Below are 17,414 nucleotides of genomic sequence, written 5' to 3'. Positions count from 1 at the left end.
GAACTGTGCATTCCTTGCACTGTCACCACCATTGCTGGACAGAAAAGGCGCCCTTACCCTTCACTCTGCCACTTGCAATTGTGAGCACACATATGGTATCAAATGCAAACATTCAGAAATTTTTTATTTATTATAACCAAGTAAAAGAACAGAAACTTAACATTCATTTATAGCAAATCACCCAAGTGACTACCCTTGTGACTATATATGTGGGATCTTTCTTTTACGCGTGCTTCTATGTGGTGCTACCCCTGCGGCTTCAGTAGATGTAGAGACAGCCTGTTCACTTCCCTGCTGCGTCTGCTTGGGCACCTTTGGCAGTCATCCTCTGGGTTTTGGAGCCTGTGAGGGCCCCGCCAAAGTCTGCACCTCCTGCGGCTGTGCAGGGGCAGACTCGGCCATCACTATCCGGAGAGGCATCTGGGGCTCTGACCGAGGGGTTGGCAAGGGGGTGGAAGTTTGAGCACTTGGAGAGGAACCTCCACTTCCATGTCCCCTTCCAACATCATCCCTCTCATGAGCCACCCGCACTTCTCTGCTAGCAAGTAGATCGAGAGCTCCTTGCTGCACATCAGTGGGGCCTTGAGGGCCCATGTCTGTACTGACATTCCTCATAATAATGATGTCCATGAACCTCTGGTTTCTCTCCTCAATAGATGCCCATCCATCCTCCATAGATGACGATCTATTTTAGAAGTATTACCATGTTCTCTTGAGTCTGACAATTTATGTCCTCCATGGAGGTGGCCATCCTTTCCATGGCGGAACCTACAGTTGCCAGTGCGTGCTCCATGGCATTGCTCATATTTGAGATGGACTCCTCCATTCTCTACACACTCGCAGTCACCGTGGTTGCAAACCCTGTCAGAGCCTCCTGAACTTGTTCCTGAAGCTCCAAGATTGCCCTCTTTCTGGATGGCCCCCAAGGCTCAGTGTCTGCATGCAGCTGAGCAGAGCTAGGAGAATCCTGTGGCCTCCGACGAGGAGTCTCCACTGCTGTCCCTGTCTCCACCTTCTGATCTTGCTCGCGTGTGACTTGTGATACACCAGATGACAACACTACTCTATCTCGCATAGGACCCACCAAGGTGTGCGTCTCTGCGCTGCTGCAGGCTGCGCTCATTTCTGCAGAAGCTGCTTCCTCAGAGGCTGAAGGATCCTCTGAGGAGTCCTCCTGCTCTTCCTCCTGGACAGTGGGGGCCAGGCTCTTGATAGTCCTATGGGAGAGTAACGACATGAGTTAGACATGTGATATGTAGATTGCAGACACATCCCATTATGCACATGATGAGCATTTAATTTCTCTTGACATCAGACCCAATATGAGTCACTAATAAATGCCAACTAAGATGTATGGAAAATACTTCTGTCACCAGGTTGTTCTCATGAGCCCCTCTCTCCATCCCCCCACTTCAGGCTGGTCAACAACTCCTGTTATGTCCAGAGCTGCCTCCTCAGTGTTGGTGAGCACAGCCAATGATGGCGGTCTTCCTCCTGTTCTCTCCCTCTCCCTCTTATTGTGGGCTCTCTTTTCTTGCAATGAGGGAAATAAGAGAAGTTTTAGTGAGAGTGATGGAATGAATGTAAAGAATGGATGGGATAGATGTTTAGAGGGAGACTATGATGGAGCCAATGCCAAGTTGCCTCCTTTTGAGTTGTTAGTTGTTGTCATTGCATAATGTTGAGAGTGAGTGTGAGGGGTGTATAGTAAGATGGGGATGTGATTCTGTAGATAGGGAGAGACGGATGGGTGATGGTGCAAGGGATGTTGGGGTGAGTTAGGATGTGCAGGAGTAGGGTTGGCAATGCAGAGTGATGGGGATGTGATGACAGGCACAGCAGAATTAAGGTAAGTGTGCTTTTATACTCACTTTTCCTGAACGCAGAAGATCATTGAACCTCTTCCTACATTGCACCCAGGTGCAAACAAACACACACCTTGCAGTGACCTCCTCAGCTATTTGCAGCCAGGCTGCCTTCGTTTGCTGAGGAGGTTGCCTCCTTCCATCCCCGGGAATAGAACCTCCCTGCTTCCTTTGACTCCCTCCACAAGAACATGGAGGGAGTCATCATTGAATCGTGGTGCAGCCCTTTGTCTATCTGCAGTCATTGTTGCCTGAACCAGCACTCAGGAGCATTAAATCAGAATTGAGAGCAAATGGGGACATGGTCCCTTTAAATATACCGACATCAGATGACATTACCAGACCCGCACCTTGTAATTGGGCCAGGTAACGCATAGGGCTGGCTTAACAAGCCCAATTAACGTAAAATCCTTTTCGCCGAGCAGCTGGAGCTGGGAGCGGGACCAGGACTCACCAACGACCTCTCCCGCCGCGATCCCGCCTCCGATGGCCAAATTGCGGCCCCGATGTTCATCCAGACTGTCTTGAAAGGTGTTGAGAGGCCAGGCCGTTTTCTGCCAAGGAGGAGGGGGAAGGGGGCAGACAAATGATCCCAAACGTTTGGCTCACAGGCAGCATTGTCAGAAGGTTGGGAGGGAAATTGCATGATTACCCACTCAATCACACAATATCGAATGTTGCTGGAAAAACAGTGGAATATGTCAAAAAAAATGTGTTTTTATAAAATGTGCCTCTTTAACCATTTCCGAATGCAATACAAAGTTAACAATGTATACAGGAACATAGGAAAATAAGGAACAAGAATAGGCCATTCAGCCCCTCGAGCCTGCTCTGCCATTCAATTAGATCCTGGCTGATCTGCACATCAATGCCACAGAGACACAATTTGTACCTTTTGATATTAAAATTAAAGCAACCACTTGCGTGCATAGAAAGAACTTGCATTTATGTGACATCTGTTGTATCCTCAGGATGCCCCAAAGCACTTCACAGCTAATGAGCTATTTTTGAAGTGCAGTCACTGCTGCTGAGCAGGCAAACATAGTTTGCACACAGCAAGGACCCACATACAGCAAATGAGATAAGTGACCAATTAAGGTGTCTTGGTTGAGGGATAAATGTTGGCCAGGTCCCCGAAAGAATTTTCTGCTCTTACTTGAATCGTGCCATTTTACGTCCACCTGAACAGGCAGATGAGGCCTTGGTTTAACATCTCATCTGGCACCTCTGACAGTGCAGCACCCCCTCAGTCAGCCCAGATTTTCTGCTTGAGTCCTGCAGTGGGGCTTGAACCCACAAACCTTGACAGAGGCCAGAAACTACCACTAAGCCAGGCTGACACTTTAGTTTCCCACAATATATTTACCAACTTGGACCAGTTCATAGTCAACTATTTCAACGTCTGAGTTAACTTTGTTGGTCAAATATACCAGTAATATGGACTGTAAAAGGGTAGAGACAGTTTTTAATCAACTAATAACTGAACAAAAAGTTAATTTGTAGTCGAAAGTAAAGGAATACAAATCATTTTCCCCTTCTATGGTTTTTTGCATACCCTTATGGGAAGTGATTTTATAGATGCACACACGAGGGTACTAGAAACAATATAGAGGTAAGGGACATACTGAGGGTCAGGAATCTCTATCGTAGTAGTAGACATCCATAAACTTGCACTGTTGGAATGAATGGCTTGTTAGGAATTCGCACAGTTCTATGGATAAAGTGTGACTCCAGGCCTGTGGTGTTTCATCAAGTGAATGGTTGAAGGGATAATTACTAGTCCTAGCCCTTTTCGGGCTACCCCAAATCAGACGTATTCCCCAGACATTCACCTTCAACTAAAGTTAGAGATAGCCGAATTCTATAAGATGCTTAATTGGGTCTAAAGGTCCAGGCTATCTCTCCCTAAAGGAAAGGAACGACGTAAAGATATTACCGTCCTCCAGATAGCACTTTTAATAAGTTTAACTAGACTGTAACCTTCCAGATATTATGAGGGTCCAGAAACCACCACCCCAGAATTCTGCAACTCCTTACAAAAGAGTGTACTGAAATTGAGTTTGCGAGTTTGATACAGAAATACTATTTGAGACAATTCTAAAAATATATAGATTTATTTAAGAGCCGACATACAGTTAACAACTGTTGAGTCAATTGCAACTTTAACAGTTCAAAATACAAATAGCTTACATTTCTTATTCTTAGAGATCCTTATTCTCAAATCTTAACTTCGTTACATTTTTACATTTCTATTATTCTTAATCCAGAATATCCACCAAAATCAAATAACAGTACCTTTTTGATCCCCAAGACTCAAAGAATTAAAAACTTACAGAGCATGCCTCTGAAGTTGAGAATCGCTTGCCCTTTCCAGCAACTTCTGACTGTCTATCTGAAAAAGCTCTATTTTTAAACCTTTTTTTAGTGGTTTACCCTTTGAAGTTTTCTGCTAATGTAAGCTAATTATCTCTAGTCATCTTCTGTTGAATTCTTTTCTATTCTTACTGTCAATTTAACTGTTGACTCTCAAGCCCCGATTTTCTCCCAGCCGTCAGGCGGGTTTTCAGGCGGGTGGGGGCCGAAAATCGCAGAAATAGGGGGTCGCAACCCCCCCCGCACAATTCACCGCCCCGCCCAACTTTCGCCCCCGTGTTTCAGCACGACCCAAATCAGTCCCGCCCGCCACAGGCGGGAATGGTCGGCGGGAGCCTAATGATCAATTATTGGCATGTTTAATCCTATTTTCAAGGGCCCTTGCAATTTTCTGCCTTTCCCCACGTAAAACACACCTGGTGGGAACACCGCTGATGAAACCTGGCGTGAACAGAGTTGGCTTGCTTGCTTTCAGCTGCAGGTCAATCACGACTGAAGAGATTTAATCAGACAGCATTTGCAGGCTGCAGGACCTTGTTGCTGAGGGCTTGGGGCAACTTGTTGAAGGTTTGGGCACAGCTGTGGAAGGTTGGGGCACAGCTGTGGAAGGTTGGAGCCTCACACACTTCTCCAGTGTGAGCTCCTGGGAAGCCCCTCTCACCACCCTAACTCAGCGCCTCCTCAACGGAGGCATCTGCCAGAAGCATGGGAGGCCTTTTGTTCCTTCCCTTCCTGGCATTAGAGGATCTCCAACAGCAGAGGAGGCTGGAGCAACTCCAGCAACAGCATCACCAGCAACAACAGCAGCACCAGCAGGAGCAGCAGGCTGCGGCTCAATGACCTGGGGCAGCACAGGCCAGAAGGGGCCAGCGCATGGAAGGCCATCGGTGCAGGAGATACCCCCCAAACAGGGTCTACAGACACAGGGTCAGCTACCTCAACATGACTGAGCAGCAGTGCCAGAGGCGGCTCCAACTTTCGCGAGAGGTTGTGACTGACATCTGCGCAATGCTGCAGCAAGACCTGGAGCCCAGAGCACCAGGTCCACACTACTTACCAGTGGCCATCAAAGTCACCACCGCACTCAACTTTTATGCCTCAGGCTCCTTCCAGGGATCAGCAGCAGACATCAGCGGCATCTCCCAGGCGGCCGCACACACTTGCATCATGCAGGTAACCGATGCCCTCTTTGCCCTCGCGCACAATCACATCCATTTCACCAGGGATCGCGCAAGTGTGAGGGCGCGAGCGCTTGGATTAGCTCAGCTGGCAGACTTTCCAAGGGTGCAGGGCGTCATTGACTGCACACATGTGGCCCTTAGGGCACCCCACCACAATCCAGGAGTTTTTGTCAACCGCAAGGGCTTCCACTCCCTTAACGTTCAGCTGGTGTGTGACCACAAGAAGGTGATTTTGCATGTTTGTGCCAGGTACCCTGGCAGCTGCCATGACTCCTTCATACTGCGCCAGTCTACTGTGCCTCCGCTATTCAGTCCGCCAAGCGAACTTCAAGGATGGCTACTTGGAGACAAGGGATATCCCCTGCGCTCTTGGCTAATGACGCCGTTGAGGAGACCAGCCAGCGACGCTGAGGAGCGCTACAACTCCAGCCACGTTACCACCAGATGCATTATCGAGCAAACCATCGGATTGCTGAAGATGCGCTTCAGATGCCTCGATAGATCAGGTGGAGCCCTACCGTACTCATCAGCCATGGTCTCCAAAATCGTCGTGGTATGCTGTGTGCTTCACAACATGGCACAGCGTCGTGGCTTGCCGATTCCGCAGGACCAGGAGGCTCCTCACAGAGCTGCCTCGGATAAGGATGATGCTGAGGAGGAGGAGGAGGAGGAGGGAAACGAGCATCCTGCAGAGGCCCGCCAACCAGCGGCACCAGTGCGCGAGAACATTGCTGGGCGGAATGCAAGGAACGCACTCATCCTGGGCAGATTTGCGTAGCCTGGTACATCAAACACTGCAGCCTCACTGCTTCTTAACTGACCATGGACAGTGGCCCATGCCTACACATTCCTACCTATTTGACCAGCTTGCTGACAGCTGCAAGTTATCCTAAGGCCTCTATGTGATATCCCCATTCGCCAAATGACAGATGCCATAACTGCAGCAGCTGCCAGCAGATTTTTTATGTACAGGAAAATGATGGCATTAAAACTATTTACAAGACTTTTCACCCAAGTGACTACCCTGGTGATTAGTGGTGCTTTATTTTTCTCTTACGCGTGCTCCTACGTAGTGCTACCCCTGTGGCTTCAGCCGATGTGGAGGCCCCTTGCTCACTTTCCTGCTGCTCCTGACTCGACACCTTTGGCGGGCATCCTCTGGGGTGGCGAGCCTGTGAGGGCTTGCCAGCAGTCTGCTGCTCCTGCGGCTGTGCAGGGCTTGAGACTCCTATCTCACTGGGGTGTGGACTCCGGCGGGCCTCTGACCGAGGGCTCTGAAGTGGCATGGAAGTGTGAGCGCGTGGAGAGGAGCCCCCACTTCCTTGAGGTGTGCCAACAACCTCCCTCTCATGGGTCAGCTCCCCCTCAGTGCCTGCAAGTGGCTGGAGAGCACCTTGCTGCACATCAGGGGGGCCATGGGGACCTGTCTCAGCACTGGAAGTCCTGCTCAGAGGGACTTCCATGAAGGTCTGGTTTCGCTGCTCAATAGATGCCCATCGCTCCTCAAGAGATGCCATTCTATTCAGAGCACTCACCATGTTTTCGACACCCTGACGACTAAGATCCTCCATGGCCGCAGCCCTCCTCTCCTCGGCTGCAGCCCTCCTCTCTTCGGCTGCAGCCAGCATTGCCACGGAGGTAGCCATCCTTTCTGTGGTGATGCTTTGATGCGCCAATGACTCCAATAAGGCTCTGCTCATGCTCGCCATGGACTCCTCCATTCGCTCCACATTCGCAGCAACCCTGGAGACAAAACCTCCCAGGGACTCCTGCATCTGTGCATGGAGATCCATCACCTCCTCTCTTGCGGATGGACCCAGAGGCATAGGGTCAACATGCAGCTGAGCTGAGCTGGCAGAGCCCTGCGCCCTCCGACGAGGACTCTCCACTGCTGTTCCTGTCTCCACAATCTGCTGATGCTCACTTGTGAGCTGTGATACACCAGGTGACAACTCTACTCTATGTCCCGAAGGTCCCACCAAGGTGTGAGTGTCTGCACTGGTGCTGGGTGCGCCTACTTCTGCTGACGCTGCGCCCTCAGATGCTGGAGCTTCCTCTGAGGAGTCTGGCTGCAAAGCCTCTTCCTCCTCGGCAGTGGCGACGGGGGCACCGGATGGTCCTGTGGGGGAGTAAAGGAAAGAGTTAGAGATGTGATGGCAAGGCTACTTGCACATTGGATTTGGCATATGCTCAAGTCCAAATGATGTGGCTTCAGAATCATATCAGCAACTCATGCTATGTCAATGAGAGAGATGGGGAACTATTCTGTCACCAGCTTGCGGGCTTGCTCCTGTCTCTCCTGCCCCAGCATCCACAGGCACGTCAGCCCCAGCAATCTCGATCGCTGCATCCTCCCAGGGGCTCAGGTGGGTGACTGAGGGTGGTCCTCCTCCAGTCCTCACATGCTCTCGCCTATTGTGAGCTCTCTTTTCCTGCAATGAGAGAGACAAGTGGAGTTTGAGTGAGAGTGCAGGAGTGAGTGTAGTGATTGCATAGCATAGATGCTTAGAAGGAGACAAAGATGTTGTGAGGCTGCAAGACCAAGGGCCCTCCCTGTGTGTTGTCAGTTGTGTTCCAAGCATCAGAGTGAGAGGCAGTGTGAGGGCTGGATGGTGGAATAGTTATGTGAATGTGAGCATAGAGAGATACTGAATGGGTAAGGGTGCATGGATGTGACTGTGAAGTGGGATGTGGAGGAAGAGATTGCTGAAGCTGAGTGCTGTTGGGGAAAGGCATTGGGGATCAGGTTGAGGGTGATGGAAACTTCGTACTTACTTTCCCTGTGCGGTGAAGGTCATGGAAGCGCTTCCTGCACTGCATCCAGGTGCAACGGGTGACTCCCAGAGAATTTACCTCTGCAGCCACCTCCATCCAGGCAGCCCTGGACTCTTTGGGAGGCCTCTTCCTCCCTGAGCGAGGGTAGAGGACCTCCCTGTGGGCCCTTACCCCATCCACCAAGGTCTGCAGTGACGTCTCGTTGAATTTGGCGGCAGCTGGTGCAGGCTCCTCTGCCATTGTGCAAGAGTGGTTGAGAAGCCTGCAGAGGTGGAGAAGCTTGCTGGACACTTTAAAAGCACCACGAATTATGACATCATACTGTGGGGCTTTCTGACTGGAAATGGACAATTAGCAAGGCTGCCCACACGCTGGAACTTAATTGGCCACTTGAGGGAAAATTGCGTGCAGCTGGCTGACCCATTTTTTTTCGGGTTGGAACCCCACATTCGGGGAACCCGAAAATTTCCCGCACGATCCAGAAAATCGGGCCCTCAGAATCCTGTCTGCTGTATAGGTGTTTCAAAACTTATCATAAAAAACAATGTGCCAGTAGTATTTATTTGATGTCATTCTTATCGAAGGACTTCCATTCAATTCTAAAATCACTTCTGCTGTTTGGAAGCAGATGTCGTGACTCCTATGTGTTCCAAGTTCAACACAAACACAATGTGGGTGATTTTAGCTCAGGTGCGGGCTGTTGTGTTATCCGAATTTCGTGTTTCCCACATGAATCTAGATGGATGTGGGAGATTGATGCAATTTTAACTCAATTGGCCAATTGATTTCCAACGTGTGGGAAGCCTTTGCAAGGGGGTTTTTCATGACTGAAAGTCCCCTCCGATGACGTCATCATTGCTGCTGCATTTAAGGTCCACAGCAAGCCTTGCTTCTTCTGCAAGCTTTGGGGAGTCAGGAGATGAGTCACTTGCTGCAGAATACCCAGTCTTTGAACTGCTCATGTATCTGGTCCAGTTAATTTTCTGGTCAATGGTGACCCCCCCCCCCGGATGTTGATGGCGAGGGACTCGATGATGATAATGCCATTGAATGTCAAGGAGAGGTGGTTAGACGCTCGCTTGCTGGAGATTGTCATTGCCTGGCACTTGTGTGGAGCGAATGTTATTTGCAACTTATCAGCCCAAGCCTGGATGCTGTCCCAGTCTTGCTGCATGTGGGCACGAACTGCTCATTATCTGAGGAATTGCGAATGGAACTAAGGATTGAGCAATCATCAGCGAATATCCTCACTTCTGACCTTATGATGGAGGGAAGGTCATTGATGAAGCAGCTGAAGATGGTTGGGCCTAGGACACTACCCTGAGAAACTCACCTCTGGAATTCAGATCTTTTGTCCATGTTTGGACCAAGGCTGGAATGAGATCTGGAGCTGTGTGGCCCTGGCAGAACCCAAACTGAGCATCGCTGAGCAGGTTATTGGTGAGTAAGTGCCGCTTGATAGCACTGTTGGCGACACCTTCCGTCACTTTGCTGATGATTGAAGGCTACTGTGATATTCAGTCCCTCTTTTAACCTTTTGCAATTTTTGGACTTGTAACCAGCTTAAAATATCCAATCTGGCATTCTGAATGTATGTTCTGCAGGAATTTACATTGCTAAGTGATAGCTCCGGTTTCATAACCTAAGATGACTTCAAAATGTATTTGATTTATTGTAAATAAGAAAATTGGCAAAACAATATTGCTTATAATAAGTCAATTTATACACATTAACACAACACTTTTGAATTTCTTTTATTAACTTGTATATATTTTCCAGTACACACTTACATAGCTGTTGTAGCCTAGGTGACTAAATATTTGTATTGAGTTTCACAGAAGTCTGTTAACAGAAGGCTTGGTACGTCTTTACATGAAGACAACAAGATGTTGCTAGGTAAAAACATAGGCCTAGAAATTCAGTGGTGTTAGCGCCCACTTAGCGCCTAAAGAGGTCTTTTGCGCCAGCGCTGTTGGTAGCCTGGAATTCAGTGTAGCGCAAATGGTGGCGTTAGCCGGTAGCGCTGCGCCGGCACCAATGACGTCATCGCTTTGCGCAGCGCCCCGGTTCCAACGCGATGCCGGCCCGACGCCCAAATTCAGTTGCTGCCGCCTCTCCCGTAGCGGGCGCAAAGAGCGTTTGTAAAACGGGGCCTTGCAGCTCCGAGAGGCCGGGGCGTAAAGGTGGAGGTGCGGCCGGCCGCTTTCCCGGCAGCTGCTTGGCCGCACCTTCCACCCCGGACTCCCACACCACCCCCCCCCCGCGGCATTGGTCTCTGACCCCCGCGAGCCCGGCACTTCTCCGTGGTGCCGGGCTCATTTGCCGGGGGATTCCAGCGGCGATCTCACGGCTGCAGGCAGCTCCTCCTTAAGAGAAGGAGGAGGCCTGCAGTACCCCAGCCTGCCGCACCGCATCGGGTGGCGCTGCGGCAGCTGGACGCCTGAAATTGACTTTCAGCGCCCCAAGCGGAGGCGGCCAAACCCTGCAATAGCGCCCGCCTCCATCTTGGGGCGCTGCAACTGAATTTCAGGCGGGCGCTACGGGAATCCGGGCGTGCGCTAACTTTCGGGCGCGAAAGACCTGGCACGGCGATAGCGAATTTCTAGGCCATAGAACCTAAATAAGAGTCATAAGTGAAAAGATGAGAAAAAATGTCTTTATTTCTGTATATATTCTTGAAATTGTGACTTTAAGAGCCAGTTTCAAATTAATTGTTTTATAACAAAAGTTTAAAAGCTGCGCACTCAAAAGTAAAACAATTTTCAAATAAGTTATGGCTAGTTAGAGAATATTAGTTTCTGTAGATTGACGGCTGATGGGTAATTTGGTCAGTTGATTAACTGTCCTCCAACAGGTGTAGCTTTAGAAATGATTGGTGTGGGTGTATGGGATGTATCTGGGTCACGTAGGCTTTCAGGAAAGGGCTCCCAAGTGAGAATTACCTCCCAAATTACAGAGGGAATCTTTACGTAACCCGTTCTAACTGGAACAATTTCTGTGATGTTCCACCCGCATCTTTCCCGCGTATACCCAGACCACGCCCAAGAAGGCCATAGGTTAGGAACCTTCTTCCGACATCCCACAATGGGTAACAGCTCAGCCCTGAAAGACCCTTTGCAATTTAGACAAAGCCATTGGTATCTGCCTTGACCATGCCGAACCCCAGGGACTGTATGAAATCACCCTGACCCTCAAAACAGCACACTGGTCCTAGCATATGCACAATGCAGATTTTCCACTCTACTCTCCTTCAAGTGCCTTGTGACACCACAAAATATGTTTATTTATTTTCTTAAAGAAATTTTTTTGAAACATCATTGAAAAGCAATACACAATTAGGTCTCAAGTTAAGAGCCAACAGGTCACTCAAACCACAAAGCCAGGCTGCAAGCATCATTGCCGTGGCTTAGAGTTTCCTTTTTCTTTGCGCGTTGACAGCTGAGCAAAGATCAGGACAATGGCATAATGTTTTGCGGGACAAATAAAAAGAGACAAATGAAACTGCAAATGTTGGAAACAAAAACAGAAAATGCCGGAAATACTCAGGGGGTTGATTTTTGCTGTCACCACCTGGGAGTTAAGAGTCGGCCGGCTGGACTGCAGGACAGAAACTCTGGCGGGAATGATCGCACGCCGGTAATGGAATCCACCTGAATTTCCTTCCGTTGAAATGAGTTGAAGGAAAATCCAGCGGCTTCTCTGAAGAGCGTGTGATCGTCCCCACCAGAGGTGGTGCTTAATGCCCAGTAAAGCCAAAAATCTACCCGTGGGTCTATAGAGAATATTTTGGGTACAACCCTTTATCAGAACCAATATTCTCTTCACAGGTTGCTGCTTATTTCCATCATCTTCTTGTTCTTGTTTTGCCGTTACGATCTCCACAGAGACCTACATGTATTTGATAATATGGCTCCCAGATGTCAAAGAATGTAATAGTTGACTATCTTTAGACAGATGCCACCACTACAGAAACCTTATTAAGAAAGCACTGCTGTTGAAGTATGTAGTGAAGCATTAACAAAATTTATTGGTTAATCATCCACCACCTAGCTCAGAGTGTGTTTCTTTTTGCACAATATAATGTTTCCACAACAGATTTGGCCAATTTGCAATCACCATTGAGTGATCAGGGTAATTTGCAGTCAGATTCAGCTTTACTGGTTCTGAAGTTCCAGCAGAAGTCTAAATTGTGACGCCGTGTCACACAAACAACAAACTGACCAGAGGGCAGCAGCTTCACCTGCACCGAGGGCATGGTAAAACCGACTACAACCTCGCCATATAATCTATGTCCAACAGACTGTCGAGAGTTCAATTTGATGCTATAAAAGGAGGGTACCTCATTTGCATGGGGCAAGTGGGCAAAAATGCTACTTGGGGCACTTATTTTGCGCCCACCAACTCCAGCTGCCTGGAAACTGGGATGGCCTATTGGCTCAAAGCAAGGGTGTAGGCCCTGTGCCAAGCCTGGAATTCACTGATGGGACCCATATACACCCTTATATAGACCGATATACCTCATTTTCCCAGCACAGTGGCTGCAGTGTGTACCATCTACAAGATGCAGTGCAGCAACTTACCAAGGCTTCTTCAACAGCGCCTCCCAAACCTGCAATCTCTACCACCTAGAAGGGCAAGGCCAGCAGGCGCATGGGAACACCATCATCTCCAATTTCCCCTCCAAGTCACACACCATCCTGACTTGGAAATATATCTCCGTTCCTTCATCGTCTCTGGGTCAAAACCCTGCTACTCCCTCCATAATAGCACTACGGGAGTACCTTCACCACAAGGACTGCAGCGGTTCAAGAAGGCTGCTCACCATCACCTTCTTAAGGGTAATTAGGGATGGAAAATAAATGCTGGCCTTGCCAGCGACACCCACATCCCAGGAATGAATTTTTTAAAAACCACTGCCACTGATACACAGAGTCCTCATCCAGGGCCAGGAGTGAAAACACTCGGATGAGGGAATCTCTGCCTTTGACATTGTCTGCACCCATAATTTGCCTCATTTGAGGCGAAGGAAGTCTGGTATGTTTGATTCAAATGTTTTTCTCAATTTGACAGTCAGCTATCAATCTTTGTGAGATAAGCACTCATAGTGTGTCTCACAAAACGCCAAAAAGATGAGTACAAAGTGTTACGTGCAGTTGCCACAGGAATATTTTTGTCTAAATATGCTGCTCCTAACTTCCTCCAGGCCTACAATCCTCCGGAAACTCTACGTTCCTCCAACTCTGGCCTATTGCCCCACCATTGGTGGCCATGCCTTCAGCCATCTAGGCCCTAAGCTCATAAATTCCCTCCCCAAATCTCTTTGCCTCTCCATCTCTCTCTCCTCCTGTAAGACTCAGTTTAAACCTACATCTTTGACCAAGCGTTTGGTCACCTGTCCTAATGTCTCCTCCTTTGGCTCAGTGTCAAATTTTTGTCTGATTACCCTCCTGTGATGTACCTTGGGATGTTTTACTACATTAAAGGCGCTATATAAATGCAAGTTCTTGTTGTTTGTTGATTGCAAGAATACAAGTTGTCTTGTTTTTATTCACACTGTAGTAATCAACGATGGTGCACCAGATAAGACTGCTTTTGCTGATGAAGCTGGAAGTGAGGAGGATTTGTACGAGGACTATCGGAGTGGAAATCACCGGTACGGGCACCAAGGAGGAGGCGGAGAGCAGCTGGCCATCAATGAGGTATCGGGCATTAGAGAATCAAGTAGAATATTGTATGCTCAGAAAACTGGGTTAGCGCACAAGAGGTTGTAAAAGTTCACTATCTCCTCAAGTAGATAGTGTTGCAATATCATCTCTCGAGTAATACCTCAAGATTATTAACAATCAGGGCAAATCTCCAAGTATTATAAATATTTTGCTCACTAAATATTCATCAAGTTATGCAGTAAATCTTGATGAACTCATAGCCAGATTGCCAATAAACTACATGCTTGATCAACACTTACATAAATTGCAGATAAAAATAGCCAACTGGGAAATCTTCATCACAGCCCATTTAATCATTCAGTCTTCAATTCAAGTTAAATGACAGCAGCAAATTTTTTTTGTTTGTTTGCAAAAACACATTTTACCCAGAGGTGATTACACTTCTAAACTGTGCTGTAGTTTCATGTTGACACTTGTTAATTGTATTTACTGTATTCACTGCACTGAGCTTTAGAAATGTATGGGTAACTTCACTGATACCACCCTCCTAGTGGGAAGATGTGCTTGAAGAAAGCACGGATTGGTGAATGGTTGATCCAGTAATGTGACACTGTCTCTAACCTGCGCTCCCCTCAAGCACGGTACACATCGGGACTGCAGGATCACTGAATTTACCCTACAGTGTCAGAAACGGTTTGTATTTCAACGTGCATTCTTCAGTTCAACGTGACGCCAAAATTAGGAATTCAAGACAATGGGAATGAATGGCAAATGGCTGAGACCATTGGAAATTCTATATGATGGGAGGGAATGAGAAGTGACTTGATCTATCGTGACTCTGTACAATACGTGTGAACGGGAAGTGACTTTGGTACTTTGGGACTCTATTGATTGAATGCAAATGGCTGAATGCAAATGGGAAATGGTTTGGTATACTGGGATGTGATTAAAGAAATGGTCAGTATTTATAGTGAGCTGTGCATAGTGGATATGTACTGGTGGACCACTGAATATCAATCAGTGACTGACACAAGTACCGAACCTGTAACAAGTGAAGTCCAGTTTTGTAATGGATGCATTGCATTTAATACTTTTGGAGTTCAGCATATTCTATTTCTGCCACAACAGTAATGCAAAAATTATACCAATGATTTAAGACTCATTTCTAGGAGTACTTGCTTCCATAGAGACAAAGTTGTGCACAGAATGCCTAGTGTTGTGGTTGGAATCAGACTGTTGTTGAAGAATGTTGGCCACCTTCAAGTATTCCTTGGTCCCATAGCAGGCAGCAGTGCTGTGGTACAAGTACAGGATGAGAGGTTGCAGTGAATCTCTTCTCTTAGGCAGTCCCTCGGAACCGAGGATGACTTGCTTCCACATTAAAAATGAGTTCGCAGGTGGCTGATGAGTCCAATGCGGGACCTACAGTCTCTGTCACAGGTGGGGCAGACGGTGGTTGAAGGGGCGGGTGGGTGGGGTGCTTGGGTTGACGTGCGCTCCTTGCGCTGCCTGCGCTTGGCTTCCGCTTGCTCCCGGCGAAGAGACTCGAGGTGTTCGGCCCCTTCCTGGATGCTTCTCTTTCACTTTGTGCAGTCTTGGGCCAGGGATTCCCAGGTGTCGGTGGGGATGTTAACTTTTTCAAGGAGGCTTTGAGGGTGTCCTTGAAGCGTTTCCTCTGCTCACCTGGGGCTCTCTTGCCGTGCTGGAGCTCCGAGTAGAGCGCTTGTTTTGGGAGTCTCGTATCGGGCATGCGGACAATGTGACCCGTCCATCGGAGCTGATCGAGCGTGGTCAAAGCTTCGATGCTGGGGATGTTGGCCTGAGCGAGAACACTGACGTTGGTGTGCCTATCCTGCCAATGGATTTGCAGGATCTTGCGGAGGCAGCGTTTGTGGTACCTCTCCAATGCTTTGAGGTGCCTGCTGTACATGGTCCATGTCTCTGAAGCATACAGCAGGGCTGGTATTACTGCTGCTCTGTAGACCATGAGCTTAGTGCCGGGTTTGAGGTCCTGGTCTTCAAACACTCTCTTCCTCAGGCGGCCGAAGGCTCCACTGGCACACTGAAGGCGGTGCAGTGAATAACATGGAGATTACTGGATAGCAATACGACATAATGGGAACAATCGCAAGACAGCAATCTCACTGATTCACTGACCTCATCAACCATGGGGGGTAATTCTTACCTTCACCGGCTGACCAGTGACCTGGTAGAGCAGATCGCCCAACTGGTTTGTATCCCATGGAAGTCAATGGGATGAAAATCAGGCGGGTGATCTGATCAGCCAGATTACCGACCAGGTGAAAGTGACCTCCCATATATCTTTTCTTTTTAATAATATATGCGCTGTGGAGATAACTGTTCTGTTTCTGGTCAGTTTGTTTTCTGTGTCAATGAGTCTCATGGTAAATATAAAAGGGCACTGTGCTCCATCTATATATATATAAAGCGGCTCTTCTGTCTGTCTGTCTGTCCGTTCTCTATACGTTTGAAAGTTATAGAGTGTACCGACGCGCGCGTCACGTCAAAAGAAAGCTTACGATTACGGACCGGTCATAGGCGTATTTACGTTTCGGCCGGACAAAAATCGCGCCCGCGGTATCCAAAAAACGTTCAACATTCCGCTCATTAGCATCTCATTAGCGACCGTGTGACATCGAGGTCGACCAATCGTACGGTGGGTTCCTGGCGCGTGCCATCCTACAGTTGAGTGTTGAGTGACTTGACAATTGACCAATCCTACGCTTCGGTGACCTGACGGTCGACCAATCGGTGCGTGTGTGGGCGGGCCTTATCGTTCTGAACCGAGGTGAGTGGCCGCCATCTTGATTTTTCACGATTTTTTCCCCACACTTTCTGTGTGTTAGGGAACTAAGGTAAATATTTGAATTACGTGTTAGGGAATTAAATAACAATTTATTTGAGTTTTAAATTGTGTTTAGCAACAGGAGGAAATGAAGTGATCCCCTGCCCTTCGCCTGGAGGCTCGCCTACTTTGACGGCTCTCTCTCTTCCCCCACAGTCGCTCTCTCTCTTCCCCCCCCCAGTCGCTCTCTCTCTTCCCCCCCAGTCGCTCTCTCTCTTCCCCCCCAGTCGCTCTCTCTCTTCCCCCCCAGTCGCTCTCTCTCTCTCTTCCCCCCCAGTCGCTCTCTCTCTTCCCCCCCAGTCGCTATCTCTCTTCCCCCCAGTCGCTCTCTCTCTTCCCCCCCAGTCGCTCTCTCTCTTCCCCCCCAGTCGCTCTCTCTCTTCCCCCCCAGTCGCTCTCTCTCTTTCCCCCCAGTCGCTCTCTCTCTTCCCCCCCCAGTCGCTATCTCTCTTCCCCCCCAGTCACGCTCTCTCTTCCCCCCCAGTCGCGCTCTCTCTTCCCCCCCAGTCGCTCTCTCTCTTCCCCCCCCAGTCGCTCTCTCTCTTCCCCCCCAGTCGCTCTCTCTCTTCCCCCCAGTCGCTCTCTCTCTTCCCCCCCAGTCGCTCCCTCTCCTCCCCCCCAGTCGCTCTCTCTCTTCCCCCCCCCAGTCGCGCTCTCTCTTCCCCCCCAGTCGCGCTCTCTCTTCCCC

The 17,414-nt window shown here is 48.8% G+C and overlaps 1 protein-coding gene across 6 annotated transcripts in view; it reads left to right on the top strand.

The window, feature by feature from the left end:
- The window catches only part of LOC147115980 (uncharacterized), a 650,930-nt gene that overhangs the window by 507,982 nt on the left and 125,534 nt on the right, over positions 1-17,414 (top strand). For all 6 annotated transcript variants that reach the window (XM_085990662.1, XM_085990661.1, XM_085990665.1 and 3 more), the window contains one exon: positions 13,754-13,893. In XM_085990662.1, coding sequence (XP_085846788.1) covers positions 13,754-13,893 — 140 coding nt within the window. The remainder of the gene's footprint in view (positions 1-13,753; positions 13,894-17,414) is intronic.

The sequence above is a fragment of the Somniosus microcephalus genome, chromosome 6 (genome assembly GCF_052327205.1).
Source record: "Somniosus microcephalus isolate GS21.2 chromosome 6, FLI_Smic_1.0, whole genome shotgun sequence".
In the NCBI taxonomy this organism is placed as follows: Eukaryota; Metazoa; Chordata; class Chondrichthyes; order Squaliformes; family Somniosidae; genus Somniosus; species Somniosus microcephalus.
The sequence above is the reverse complement of the archived record's forward strand: the minus strand, read 5'-3'. Positions and strand labels throughout refer to the sequence as shown.